At 38.1% G+C, this 15503-nt stretch overlaps 1 protein-coding gene across 3 annotated transcripts; it reads right to left on the reverse strand.

The window, feature by feature from the left end:
- Window positions 1–1604: 1604 nt before the first annotated feature.
- LOC122065720 (FHA domain-containing protein DDL) lies at window positions 1605–15463 on the reverse strand. 3 transcript variants are annotated; one of them, XM_042629549.1, is made up of 11 exons: window positions 15354–15372; window positions 13575–14222; window positions 12927–12958; window positions 11584–11650; window positions 11216–11273; window positions 8385–8477; window positions 6177–6291; window positions 6059–6106; window positions 5890–5935; window positions 5710–5780; window positions 1781–1958 (listed from the first exon to the last, which is right to left on the reverse strand). In XM_042629549.1, exons 2-11 carry the CDS (start codon window positions 14220–14222, stop codon window positions 1919–1921), a joined length of 1218 nt encoding a protein of 405 aa, XP_042485483.1. In that variant the 5' UTR covers window positions 15354–15372; the 3' UTR covers window positions 1781–1918. The 3 variants fall into 3 exon arrangements, with proteins under 3 accessions (XP_042485482.1, XP_042485483.1, XP_042485484.1); XM_042629548.1 differs by lacking the exons at window positions 5710–5780; window positions 5890–5935 and having other exon boundaries at window positions 1605–1958; window positions 6064–6106; XM_042629550.1 differs by lacking the exons at window positions 5710–5780; window positions 5890–5935; window positions 6059–6106 and having other exon boundaries at window positions 15354–15463.
- Window positions 15464–15503: the final 40 nt, after the last annotated feature.

The raw sequence follows: 15503 nt of genomic DNA on the forward strand, positions 1-15503 counted from the left end.
TAACAGTTATATCATCACTTAACAGGGAAGACTAACAGGATGGGTGCAGTTGTCATTTTTCAAAGCTAGAGGGATTGTTCATATCATTTTTTAAAGTGCGGGAGAGTGCGTTGATTTGAGGGTAAAGTTCAATGGGTGGCAGTGTAATTTTATAAGCACTATTTTATCCATTGGTCCTTCAATCTTCAAATATTATTCTGATTTTTTTAGTAAAAAGTTGGGACAAAGTTCTCTTCCAGAGTGGCCCTCATGTTGTAGACATAGGCGGCATGCAATGACCACCATACCCTTCCTAAGTGCACCCTTGTGTTTGAGCGCATTGGCTACTCCTAAACAGAGAACTCTTGCCCTAAAAAATAACATGTAATATGGAGCACATGAATGGATGGATGGATGGATGGAATGAGATGGATGCATATGAGACCATGGGGTCAGAATCGCTCAGATTGGATCAGTTGGACCAGTCCAAAATTTTGACTGATCCAATATCTCTCCATTGGAATGATCTAAGGAATAAAAAAATAAATAAATAAAACCAATATTTTTTCTAGACAACTGGGTTCGATTCGTCGGATCCCAAATGAAACCAATCAAATCAAATATCGGTTTAGACCGATCCCAAATTTTAAAACATGCATGGATTGAATGTTGCAAAAACATTTTCTGCCGTGAGTACAGTGATGCAGAGGTCATTTTCAAAGTTTCAGTCCTACAAGTTTTATTCACATTCTAAGATTCCAGTACCTCTGGTCATGCATGATCCTTCACAAAGAATTTGAATGCCTCTTTCTTAGCGCCATGAACAAGATGCTGGCCTTGATTGCAACTATATTTCAGCATGAAAACAAGTACTTCTCATTAAGAGTCCAAATCAAGGGTTTAAAATTAGGGATCGCTCAAAGTGGATACCGACTTGATACCTAGCTAGATCACAATAGATCAGACCGTATTGGATAGATTTACTTCTGTTTTTTAATAAAAATCATTTTTACTAACCACTCTTCTCCGTCCTAATGAAATAACATATCTACTCCTTACTGGGAGAGAGAAATAGTGACAAAACACTATCTCCACGAAATAACATCTCCAGAACAAAGAACACTTTCCCTTTATTTTCATCTAAGATCCATCCATACTCTTCTACCTAAAATGAAAAAACCATCCATGTCTCCTTGTGGTAATATGAAAGCTCTAAGAAATCGATTTAACGTTGAGATATGAGATGTACAACGAACAAGAACAACAGTCTCAGTTGATCGCTTGCTAACAAGGTTATAAGTACAGGTATAGTGGCCAAATTGATCTGTCCATACTGATACGATTTCAAAACAGATCGACTGGATCAAGCCGACATCAGACAATAAAAAAATTGACCAGTTTCTGTGATGCCCCTGATCCATATCTATATCATATCACTCTTCCGTGATACTGATACATATTGACGAACTACATCGATACAATACCAATACTTGGAACCATGATTGCTATTATAAACCCATGTGCTCATTTGTTCCCCAGGGGATGTCGTTATCTCTCCTGAGTACAAAACTGCCATTGAACATGCATAGAAAATGCATCACCTTCACAATGAGAGAATTTCAGAATGGTAAAGAAAGAGCAAATAAACATTTTTAAAGACTTTGTTTGAACATCAGATAATCCACTAGCTAATGTCTGCTTTAAAATTAACACAAATCTAGACACATTCAGCATTTTACACAAAAATCCTCCTCCAAATATGAAAAATGAGCCAAAATCCAGAGTCTGATATTAATGCCACCACCACTTCCCAGTCCAACTCCTAATACAGAACGCCCAGGCACCCAGTGCAAGCAGAATGTGTCCGGATCCTTCACATACCAGAGGGCAAAATCACAATGAAACAGCTCAAGGAATCCATCGGTTAGACCAATCCCAGTTACTCTGCCGAGTTCTCGTGCAGAATTACATACTCTCGGCTGCAAAACCAACAAAAAAAATAATGGAATATTGCATTTTTTTTGGCTAGAGCAGTAAATGCAAAATAAATAAATAAATAAAATACAAGCAGTTGACAGACAAGCACATGCAGCATCTAGATGTGTATCAATGTGTGCATGCCCAGCACTGGTTAGGAAAAGTTCTGTAAAGACCACCCATCCAAGCTATAACATGAACTACGGCTACCAAAATATCCAGAAGGAACATGGTGCAAAAAACATAAAAGTGCAAGAACAGGATGATTCTGGTGGTCAATCTAGACATGGATTATCTATGTCAGGTTGTTGTAGTCTCCTATCTATACAAATCAGGTGCATTAAGCCAATCTCAACCAACAAAAAAACACTGGGAATGATGAAAGTCAAAAAATAAGGAGCAACCCAGTGCACTAAGCTCCCAATACCGCAGGGTCTAGGAATGACAGTTTAAGCCTGAAGCATTAGTCTCGAGCACAGAGTTCAATAAAGCATAATCTGCTATTTCCTATCATGGAGATCAATTGAACCTCAGTATGCACAAGCTGATGAGAAATGGCTAAGGAGAATAACCACCCAGTAAAGAGGTGCAAGTGACACCGATAGAACTTTTTAATTTATTCACTTTCATGGTAAGAATATTGATTATATTATGAGACATCTAAAGGCTGCCTCAATATCAGCCTACCTCCCACGACCCCCCCCCCCCAGTATATCAAATTGAACGTGGGCAATAGCTCTCTGGGAAATCATGCACAATATATCATATAAGATCTAAACACCGATTTGCTACATTAGGCTTGGAATTTGAGTCTTTCATTGTGATTTTGCAATGAAGTGAAAATTCTAGTTATGGAACAACTCAATATCATGAATTCAATAAGCCCAACATAACCCACTGACCCAAAACTAATATCAAATGGAAATGACCTGTGAAATGAAAGTGGAAGAAAGCAAAGGAACACCAAACCATAAGACAGATCACCAATATTACCTAGGTGGCATGAAAATCCAGTCTAGTATGAAGTATACAATTGCTAAGCAATAAATGATGACTGAACTGTAACCTTAAACAAGTTATTTGCCAAAGGACAGGATACTGATTAAAGAGATTTGCCAGATACTTTGCTGTAATAGCCGGCAACTTTGCCAACATACTAGAAACTAAACCAAGGATTCATGGAGTTAAAACTTCATGCATAGACTAGGCAGGAAGCATTTCCAGATTAGGTGATTTACAGACTTTCAGGGTGGGTCAGAAGAGAATACTAAACAAAGCAGAACTTGGTCTGGGAAAAGACATCAAGAACCTCTTTTTGAGAACAATTTGTCAATTATCAATAAAATTCATTCATCTATTGCTTATCTCATGGACCTCTTATAAACTCCAAGACCTTGAAGGTGTCTACTTTTCACAACATAGAAACCATCAGGCAATGGATGGGTCAACGACGATGCCAATGGTCTGTTTGGCATATAAACCAGACTTATAGGTTTTCAAAACCTTCAAGTGACCCCTCCCCCAAAACCACCCCCCCCCAAAAAAAAAAAAAAGATCTGTCGGTTCATGATCAATTTTATTATAGGACTGTTTTCTGACAGGATTTGAAGGATGGGTTCAACTATCGCTACAACCTCAGCTTCAGAGTTAATAAAGGAGCCCAGAGACTGTCTTAAGTCATAAGAATGTTTGGACCTTGGCCACTGGCTTGAAACCTAATTATCCCTTACGTTTACATCTGTTAAGTCATTCAGGGATGCTCAGAAAAGTTCCATTTCAGTAATCTTTCAAGGTGAAACCCTTCCCCTAAGTACCACTCTAGTGCCTTTGTTTCTTTTCTCTTCCTAATTTTTCCTTTTAACTCAATATTCACCAGACCAACCAACTTCCCAAAATTGGGATAGGAATGCTACAAGGAAGTACTAAAGTCTAATATAAAATATGGTTATGATTACACAATTGCACATCACCCAAAGGGTCTTGATTCATCCCTTAGGCATATCCAGTTAGTATCTCTAGATTCTTTGCACATGTAACACCAATCTGATGATTATTGCGCCACTAACCACAGTTTCTATGCAAGCCACGAAATGTCAGTAAGAAAAATACTGATTTACTTCTTTCATATTCTTCCTGGCCATGAGCCCATGACTCAAAACAATTTGTCTCTTGGTACCACCCAGGTTATCTTCTTAGAAGGGGTACGAAGTATGGATCTCTCCCCCCCCCACCCCCCTCCCAACCAGCACCACAACTAAATATATCTAATGGGGGTGTCCAGGAATTGAAAAAACTATCATGCTGCTCGTTGGGCCATTACCTGGAAGATTTTAGATTTCGATATTAAAACCAAACCAGTTACATATCTCCATATGTATGCTCTCTCGCCGCTCTTAGTAGAAATGGAGGCCTGAGGCCTCCAAGACCACCATCAATATTAGAAATGCAGCTGCAAAGATTGCTATTTTGTGAAGAAACATCCAACCCATTCTGGAGGAAAGTTCACCAGACACAAGGTTTTTATTTATAATTTCAAAAGGCAAGACGGGGTTTAGGATTTCCATGCACAAATCAAGAAATGGTTTGAATATGAAAAGCAAGCACACAAAGATGTAGATCACAAAGTCTAAAGGAGTTAAATGTAAGCCAAGGAAAGGAGCAGGATTAGCACATCCATATCTGGGAACACTAATTATTATAGGGTTTATCTTATTTTCATTATTAGCAAATACATTCTACAGGGTGGGCATAACTTATGGGTCTCAAGGGCTTTTCTAATTGGACTTATTGTGGGCGCAGGGGCTTAGTCAAGAAGTCTTATAGATTTGACGAACATTCTACTAAATATTTTGCAATTTCAGAAACTTTCTGGGGAATATTAGAACAGTATGACTATGATTCATTGCTTTTTTTTTTTCCGGGGGGGGGGGGGGGGGGGGGTTTTTCCGGGGGGGGGGGGGGGGGGGCGGGTGGAAGCGAAGGGGGTTTGTTGATGAAATACTTTCCATTATTCATTGTAGCAAATGTCAATATATGCCTATTCACATACTACACAGAAGGAAGGTAAAAAAACTAAATATCCACCCCCCCCTTAAAAATTATTTTTCCTCACCCTAAACTTCAATTTCTCCAATCCCATCTCCAAGGACACCATCGTATAAACCAATATAATACCTAGAAAGATGAACTATATAGAAGGATAAAGCCCATATGAAGTAATAGCTCAAGACTAGCAATTGTCACATTACAAGAGTCTCGAAGGCTACTTCTTTCCCACTAATAGAACAGAACCTATATCTTTTGCAAGGTTGGCAGATGGGTTCTCCATTAGCAGCCAGCAAATTTCAAGTAAAAAATGATTCACCATCAAAACTCCAGCCATAAATAGAATTCTTGCAGATGATAAACTAGAACAAATCTTGGGTTGGATCAGATCAGGCAGGCAAAGGAGAAGCCTCACCAATCCTGCTCCAACATTCAAAGAGATTTTTCAAGGTGCTCTATATGTGACTAAACCCTGAAGTCCAATGAAATGTCATAAAGAATAATTTCAAGATAATATGCTAGTTAGGTTAATCGACGATTACGGAAAAAACAAGATAATGATAGGGCCTTATTTAGATATTGCCAATGCTATAGAGAAAAATATGTGTGTGCATGCGCACGCACGTACGCGTGTGTACAAAGAAAAACTATGGATGGCGATGTCCAAGTGATTGGACAGGTATACCCTCGATGTTATTCACGGCCTACCTACTATTTCCAAACTTAATAGTGTCTTTTTCAATAAGTTCATAATAACGTTGAGGTTCAATGCGATTATCCTGCACCAAAAAAAACACATGTTAAGGAGAAATTACTATCATGATTAACTAAGTTATCCACCCATATATCACACAAGGTAATATAAAGGAGATAATGAAATCAACTTACATTAATAAAGGTTCCATTTGTGCTTCCAAGGTCCATTAAGTAAGGCCTAGCAATTGGACACAGATAAGCAATTAGCATCGGGGGATTAAAAACAGAAAATTTAATGGCAGAAATAAACTAATAGATTACAAAACTTGCTCGCATAGAATACAAACTTGCTCTTTCTTACCTTACTTGCTTTGTTAATGTGCCATCAGTTTCTTCTTTCTCCACTTGCCTGAAAAATAAAAAATAAAGTACAGAATAATCCCCGAAACAAGACATAAAATAAGACGCCTAATTCATACCGGAACTGGATGATGGCATGTTGCTTGCTGCAGGATGGGTGATCTGTTGGGATGTCTGCCACTCTCCTTTCTCTACCAAAAAGATAACAGCTTTGGCGGTGCACATATAGGGGGTCTGCCCATTAGAGTGTCTTCTTAGTAAAAACAAATTGAGGTCCCACAGATTAAGGGCAGCACTACAATGTGAAATTACACATTAGAAACAGGATTGTTACCCCATACCCCTATAATAATGGTAGAGTAAGGGGTGGCCCCAAAGCGGAATTGACCGGTGGTGGTTGGTCGAAGCTCCAGTAGGTAGCCACTCCCTTCTCAGGGAACTTGATAAAATGTGTATTTTGGGGTGTGAACCATGGATGTTCCATGAAACAGTGTACCGTGGGATTGTCTGAGTTATAGTTAGTTGTTATGTCTATTTAGTTATTTCCCGTTTTGAGTAGACTTAGGAGGTTATTTACTTTCATTGTAATTAGTCATTAAACCTAGTCTTTGGATCTTAGTAGACTTTCTACCAAGAGTCAGTCACTGTTTTATATAAAGCTGATAGCCAGTCCACAATAGTGAATTCAATCTATCGTTTTCTGTCTTCTTCTCCCCATCTTGTCTTCTTCTCCTTTCTTCTTCTTCTTCTCCACAGTGTCTGGTTGTTGAGATCAAGCTTTGTCACAAAGATTAGATGCTAGAATTGAGCAGAAATAAATTACCCAGGACTAAACGAGTCCTCATTGCACAAACTTTGCAATGCTAGACTTGGCCCAAGTTGTTCCAAACGAGTCAATTGAGTTGCGATCAAAACACTACAAAACTTCTATTCGGAAAAAAAACAAAGAAACAAAAAAAAAAACAAAAAAGATAAACTCCAATGATAAATTTTACGACTGTAAGCTAAAAGTTGGAAAAGGAAGTAAAGAGGTGAAAAGAGATTTAATGTCATTGAAGAGTAGATGATTTCTTTGGTTTCCCACTACCCCTCCCAAAGTTACAGGAAAAATTAGAGGCTTGGAAAGGTTTGGCACTTTGGCTAGTGCAAATTAGTACTATCGCCACAAATCAGAAATTTTCCTAACTACAATAATACTCAACAGACATTCTTCACAGCATCTCAATCTTTGTCAAAACAACAACATATCACTATCTCAATTAAATGGGGTTGGCCACATGGATCCTTATCCCAACTCAATCTTTGTCAACAATGTAGAAATGATGATGTCACTGGCAACAGCATCAATCGCTCGTCTCCAAGAGTGGGGAGGTAAGGTAGAAAAAAGAGTTTGATGCAGGGACATCCAATCAGAAGTACTCATAGGAATATTGGATCCACTGAAGGTACGTTATGAAAATTGCAGTACGAAGATGCAGTGAATCAAAGATGGTGCACTCTAATAGCCTTTCCCATATATACTATAGAAAAATCTCAAAAGCAATTACTTTTATCACCTCATTTTAACCAAATATTTCCGGGGTCAAAATTTTACCCATTTAATGAAATTCCAGGGCCATTTGAAAGCTTATTTTAGTCATCTTTCCAAGAAAATCATTATTTTGGTTGTTCATTGCTGTTAGCCCATACAGGTTTATACAAACTGTTTTTTCTTAATTTTGTCAATTATACATGAGTACTCTTCTCACTTCTCTCATAATTGTTGAATTCTGAATTTCATAGTTAGATATGATGAGTATCACTATTTGCTGCTGAAATCTATTGGAATAATCAATCAAGATGGAGTTGAGATATTTCAACTGTTCGAATTTAATAAAAGCTAATTTTTAGCCTCAAATGGACATTTAATACTTCTTGAAAAAACCTAAGTAGGCCTGTCTGGATTAAGTTTGATCTCAATAAGAGATTTTGGTTGATTAGCTTTCTTCTGGTTTTTCCTTTTTTGAGTCCACCACTATCCATCAGAGAAATAACCCTCTGTAGCCACCACCCATAAGTGAATCTCAAGTCAATTATGAAAAGAAAATTGAGAGAGAGAGAGAGAGAGAGAGAGAGAGAGAGAGAGAGAGAAAGAGAGAGAGAGAGAATATTCATATAAGCTATTTGTAAATGTTTACAAGGTGTTCTAGAGATTAGTAATTATTAGTTACGATATAGAATGCTTCATAACTATTTTTCTGAACATTGGCTTTTTATGCAACTGTCCACCTGATAGAATACATTCTTTGAATATGAAGATAAAGAAATAAATTCTTGTAAAGCATTACCATTTAAAACTTCACCGCCCTTGAAAACATACAGTCGCCATCTTATATTGGGTTTCCGAGCATCAGGTGGTTCATTAAACAGCAACGTAACACCTGAAAGGTAGAAACTTCAAATTAACAAGGAATAACAAGATAATGAAAATTATTGTAAGAATAAAGGTATCAAACTGGAACCAAAACCGAAAAACGGGACCAGACCGAATAAGCTGAACCAAACCAAATACAATTTGGTTACTACCCGTCAATCATCAGGATCTGAAATGCAGGAAACAAATTCGGTTCAGTTCCCGTTCCAGCATAGGAACCATCGGTTCTAACCAAAGCCAAACTGAATTTGGGTACTAATATGTTATAGTAATACACTATAATGCTAATATATTATAGTATATATTACTAATATTGGTATGAGATTTTATAATACTACTGTATTAAAGTAAATATATTATACTACATAGAGTACATTGATATATAATACTTTGGAGGAAAGAATGAACTGTGTCAGAACCGAGCAAGTTCAATTTTGGTACCGCTTGTCAGAACTAGTTCGGTTCAAGATCACACCAACACTCTCTGGAACTGAACCGAATAACCAGTTTGTTCCGGACTGATTTATGCCCTTATGTATCAATTCACCTCATCCATGATGCAACTCTTAGGTAAGATTCGATTTTAAACATCTACTTAGAAGACCATCTTCTCTCTCTCTCTTTTTGGGGAATAGATGGGGAGGTTTGGTGATCTCAACTAAATGTCAGAAGGAAGATATGTTCTCACCATATTAAAGAAGGAACATTTAAGGAGGAAAAACTACGACCAAAGAATAGCATTCCTCACTGGTAAAAATCAAACCACTACACAACATGCACTTTTAGACATGGTAGACTAACTAAGGGCTTGCACGATAACCATTCTGTTTCTAGGCTAAGGGCCTGCATGATAACCATTTAGTTTCTCTATTCCTCAGTTTTTTTTTTGTTCCTTGTAACAAAAAAAAACAGAAATCTTTTTGTTAACACTAGTTCATTTTTTTGTCCCTGCGAATAAACTAGGATCAAAAGGTTGCTGAGAGATAAAAAAAAGAAGCAGCTTTGAAGAACTTCTCTATCATTGAAATAAGAGGGAGAAATAAGGGGTTGCTCTTTAATGACCACATGATTAATTTGATGGGCAAAGAAATAATTTCATATTAAAAATAAAACACCTCCAATGCAACTTCAACCACCACCCCACCGGCAACACCGCCACCGCCACCACTGCCACTTCCGCCACCCCCTCAACCACCTCAACCTCCACGCCACTACCATCGCCATCGCCATCGCCACCGCCACCGCCACCTCCACCTATGTCAAAATTTTGGGTATTGAAGAACATTTTGTAAATTTATATAAGTTTCATACTTATAAATTGATATGCGCTTAGCAAACGCATTTCTATTCTTTTTTAACCCAAAAATAGAAATTACTACACATTATCAAAGTGTTATTTTGCCCAGAAATATGGCCTAGAAGCAAAAATAGAAAGTCATTTCTGGATAGAAATTTAGCCCGGAAATAGAATGGTTATCATGCAGGCCCTAAATTTCTATCCATAAATGAATTTTTGCATTTTTTTTTATTGGGCAAAAGACGTGTTTGATAACATATATAGTAATCTCTATTTCTAGGCTAAAAAATAAATAGAAATGTGTTCGTTAATTGCATATTAATTTCTGTGTATGGAACTAATATAAATTTACAAAATGTCATTCAATACCAAAATTTCAACATAGGCGGTGTTGGTGACAGTGGTGTGGCTATGGAGTGGTGGTACCGGTGGTGGTGGTGGTTGTGGTAGGGTGGCGGTGGCGGTGGCGGTGGTGGTGGTGGTGGAAATAGCGGTGCAGGTGGTGGTCGCGGCGGTAGTTTGAGGTGGTGGAGGTGATGCGATGGCGATGGCGATGGCGATAACGGTGGCGGTGGCGGTGGCGGTGTGGTGGTGTTGGTGGCGGCGGTGGTGGTGGTGATGATGGTTGTAGTAGCAACGGTGGTGGGGGGTGCTGGTGTTGGTAGTGGAGGAGGTGGTGGGGGGTGGTGGAAGTTGCATTGCAGGTGTTTTATTTTTAACATGAAATTACTTCTTTTCTCATCAAATTAACCATGCGCTCATTAAAGAGCAGCTCCCTTTTATTTATGGGATAAGAAGTTCCTAAAAGATATTCTTTTTTTTTTTTTCTATTTCCCAGCGACCTTTTGATGCCAGTTCATTCTTATGGACAAAAAAATTAACTGGCATTAGCAAACAGTTTCTATTCTTTTTTTGTTCCCATAAACCAAAAAATATTTGAGAAATAGAGGAACAAAATGGTTAATCCATATGACTGGGTCCATCATGGGTGGCAATTGTATAATTGACATATATACCATTAACTCACATCCAGAAAAATAAGTTGGAGGTTGTTTCACATTTTTTGTAGACGAAAATTCCCTTTCATCCACGGTGAAGGGAACACCCATAATCTACAGTCATTATTATCCCCCCAACTATTTGTTAGAGGTCCAAAATGCCCTTCACTGTTCCCCAGAACCCATCCAAGCACAATGATGGCCATCGACGGAGGAATTCCTCCTTTCCTATGGCTTGAGGAAAACTTGGTCCTTTTTGGATTGCATTTTAAAAGGTATTTTGAAGGCTTAGTTTATTATTTTGAACATGTATTTATTCCTTCATTACTATAGAATTTTCTTTACATATAAGAAAATACATGTAAAATATTTTCCACTGAAATAAAACGAGCCATGTGGACACTGGAAAGTATGATCCTGATTAAAAATCTAAGTCATTGAGAATCTCACCTCTAACACGATTTGTTTCAGCAGCAAGCTTCCCAGACAGCTCAAATGAAGGTTTTTGCTGCATTTCACGACACAAACGGGTAAGGAACAACTAAGCAGGAAACAACGAATAACAACAGTACAATTGTAAAAAACTTTAAACAAAAAAGACCACTCCTCTATGTCCAGGTAGCAGAATAAGATTACTCACTATTTTCCACTTTTTTCCATGTAAATTAGAACATCAGCTCATTTTCTTAGGGCCAATAATGTAGCTTACAACTACTCAGAGACTCCAATTCATCTTCTTGGTGCAAATAACAAAATAATATGACTAATTTGATAAAGCTACAATATAAAACAGCAGCAGGACCAAGTTCATTCACTACCTTTTGTTTTTCTTCCAGGGCCTCCTCAGTAGCCTTCATTTTAGCCACTGAATCCTTATCATCATCCCTGCTCAAGTATGCAACCTCATTAGCAAAGGCCATGTCAAGGCTATCAAGTACAGTCTATCAATTGTGAACCTCTCACAGTAACAAATGACACAAACAGCAAGGTAACAGCAACATATGTGAATGTACCAACCAAGGTTTGAGATTTCGCCAAAGAGTACATAGAAATTTGGTAAAATTTTGGGAAATGAAGAGATATGAGGGGAAAAAAGGGAAGTACTAAGACCTTTAAAATGATGCTTAAAGTGATATTTATTGATGTATAATACACATGTATGAATGATTAGATGTAAGAAAACCACACAAAGTGGTAGTTTGATTTGCACCCTACTTTGCTAGTGTAACCATTCAAACATTGCTCGAAAGTCAAAACTAGAAAAAAAAAAATTTTGAGCCAAGATGCTATGATTTAAAAGCATACCTCTTTCCTAAAGCTTCAACAGAAAATCTCTTTGCAATCTCATCAAGAGCGCTTAAGTGAGTTTAGGAGAGGTTTGAATCCCCAAAAATTGTAATGCTAACGATTTCAACTCAATTTGCCAATTGTTAACTCATTCAGATGCACAATTTGTCATTTTATATGAAGGAATGTGACATGTCAATTACTTCAACAAAATTTTTAGCATTTTGATTCACTCTTCTTTTCTTTTTCTTTTTCTTTTCTTTTCTTTTTTTTTTTTTTTTTTTTTTTTTTTTTTTTTTTTTTTTTTTGGTTGAAATATTGATGTTCTTTGTAGTTGGGAAGTGATTTCGTTTTGAGGTCCATCGAAACCAAAAAATTTCGCCATCAAATTTTGAACCTTGGTACAAACTACCAGCAAAATTGTTGCTCTAGTTATTATTTATCAACAAATGCATGTGTGAGTTCCAAAAACTTCAGGCTAGACAATACTTGAAATAGGACTCTTTTTTTTCTCCAGATGGGACCTGAAATAGGACTTACTTCAGTGTTGAGGTAAAGAAACATCATCAGCAAAAAAAGGTTGTAATGCTTTCCTTTTAAAGAGTAACTCCAGACATCAATCAACCGTCCTAACTACAAAGCCCTTCTAATGATCAGGCTTCTTTCCTTACTTTCGACTTATAAAAACAAAATTAATAATGCTCAGGTGGTTTACGATAATTTAAGCACATTCAATTTTTTTTCCCTTTTGAGAAGAGAGAAACTTCTCTTATCCTTGTTCTTGACTAGTGAAGATGTCCATGGATCCATTCACGGTTAAGAGCATTTATACAATAATTCAAGAAAAATATTTAAATTGCAGCTAGCAACTCACCAGCTCTGCTCAGATCCTCTTGGGTATGCCACCTAGAACAAAAAAGAAAAAGGACCACTGGTTAGACTTCAGGCAGCACCAAAAGGTGAACTAAATGGTGTGCATTCATTATCAACCACAGTAACAGACACTAATACAAAAAGAATCTGCTGCTCTCTAATAAATTTTATGTTAGGGATTCAAACCCTAATAATAAAAAAAAAAAAATTGTGCAATCATTCTCTATTCAATTGAAGTTAAAGCACAAAAAAAAAAATAAAACACACAGACACATGCACAAGTGAACAATGAGAGCAAATACATGGCCTAAAGGTACCAATAGAAATGAAAGAAAACAAAACCAACATTGCAGTAGTAGCTATCATACATAGCCATATCCTTATACTTGTTGTACTGCAATACATAAAACATGTTGAACATTCTTTCCTGAAATATACAATGCTTTAGCTCATACCTCTGATATCATTACAGAAGTTCTATAGCATTTATGATGATATATAGGCAAAACAACTATCAAACATGACATTTACACAATAAAAGTTTGAGATTGCTAGAACTAATTGACTTGGAAATGTTGATATTCAGAATTTGTGCAAGGAAAAACATAGAAATAATGAACAAAAGGAAGGAGTGGATATCACCAGACACCTCGTGACGTGCTCCGGCCCCCGGAGGTGAGCGGGAACTGTGTCTATGCCTGTGGCCACGATCAGTTGGTGAGGTTGAGTGCCCATGTCTTGACCTAGATGAGCCATTATCATCTCTATCCCTTGCTGATCTCCTCTCACTTCGATCACTCCTCTCAGTTCTCTTACTTGGAATTTCCTTGTCCACACCCCTTTCCCTATCACTGGGAGCTTCCTTGTCCACACCCCTTTCCCTGTTACTAGGAGCTTCCCTGTCCACACCCCTTTCCCTATGTCTCCCCTTATCACTTTCCCTGACATTATTCCGCTCACGCTCCCTGTCAGTAACTCTGTCAGCCTCACGCTCAGCTTGAACTCGTTTCAGGCGTTTTGTGTGTGGAGAAGGAGAACGCAATACAGGAGAGACCGACCTTCCATGTTTTGGAGACCTACAGCGAGTTGATTTTTCTCTTGTGGGTGACTTCCTCCTGTGAGAAGAAATGGTTCTAACAGGTGACCTCTTTCTTGGAGAGCTCCTGTGCCTCTCAGGAGACCTTTCTCTCCGAGACGGGCTCCTCATCCGAGGAGGACTCCTCCTTCTCACCGGAGAATCTGAACGATCTGATGAGACATGTCGTATTGGCGACCTCCGCTGCATTGACAGACTCATCTGAGCACAATAACAGAATGCAATGAAGAGTCAGATACATTCAAAAACAAAGTCACTAAAACAGAAGTAGCATAAAGTATCAATGCTATGATGTTTAGGCTAGCATTCTTTCACCTGAAACACTTCCAGGCTCTAAAGAAAACGGTCACTCCTCTAGTATAAACAATTCTGGAGAAATGTCATGCTTTTCTTTTCATGAAAAATTAATGAATACATGAACTACGAATCAAAACCTACTAGTTTTCTGAAGCTTTCCTGCTAACGCAACCAATTACCGAGGGAAAACAAATATTTAGCCAAACAAATGAACATAACAGAAACTTGTATAACCTAAAAGCCGAAATATTTTTTAGCAACTAGGTGTAAATACTACTAATAAGACAGGACAGCTCCCATGGGTATCAATTAATAGAGGGATGCAATGCATCTTGCAATTAGAGAAAACAGATAAAGGGAAGAGAGTGAAGGAGCATATACAACCACAATAAGTTACTCTTGGGATTCTTCCGAGCAACAAATATATGCTACAGAGAGAGTAGCTGCAACAATGTTTGACACCATTAGAAAGATGAGACTTGAAACTCGGAGTTACTGATAGGGTTTTGAGAGCACAGTTCTCTGAGTGATCGGTCAGTGAACTTCAAGAGGAATAAACTTTTTCATTTTGTTGTAGGGGAAAATAACGCTACCTGGTTTCGCCCCTATGCCCAGACACAGGGGAGCAGCAGCCACATGACCAGGTAGCGATCCCAGACCCTTTTTTTTTTTTTTTTTTGGGGGGGGGGGTTTGGTGTGGTGTTAAATACCGATATCAAAATGACAAAACTGCCATATGGGTTTTTAACTTTTAGCGATCCATAAGGACTCGCTTGTTTATAGGGGTTTTGATGGGGTGAGAATGTCAAAAGGTGGGAAAATTGTCAAACTTTCCCAAAAGGATGGTAAATTGGGTTGTTCAGTTGTTAGAGTGAGAAATCGGGCAAACAGTCACAGAGACGTCAGGGTTTCCAATTGGCCTACATAGCTGGTTATTTACCCCACCCACCCCCTCCCCTCACAAAGTCATCGATTTTTGTGGGATTCTTAAATAAGGGAAAGCCATAATGTTCTTCTCTTTTACTTCTTTCTCACCTGCAAACAGATGTTGCTGTCCCATTCACATTGTTGTTACCGGCGCTGTCAGGTCCCAAGTATTGAATGCCATTTACAATAAGACTCCCAGTCATCAGAGGGAAGACTGACGGTTGGGGGGGCTGTTTGAGACCCATCAACATGGTGGGG

Source organism: Macadamia integrifolia, unplaced genomic scaffold (assembly GCF_013358625.1).
Source record: "Macadamia integrifolia cultivar HAES 741 unplaced genomic scaffold, SCU_Mint_v3 scaffold2105, whole genome shotgun sequence".
NCBI classification, from domain to species: Eukaryota; Viridiplantae; Streptophyta; class Magnoliopsida; order Proteales; family Proteaceae; genus Macadamia; species Macadamia integrifolia.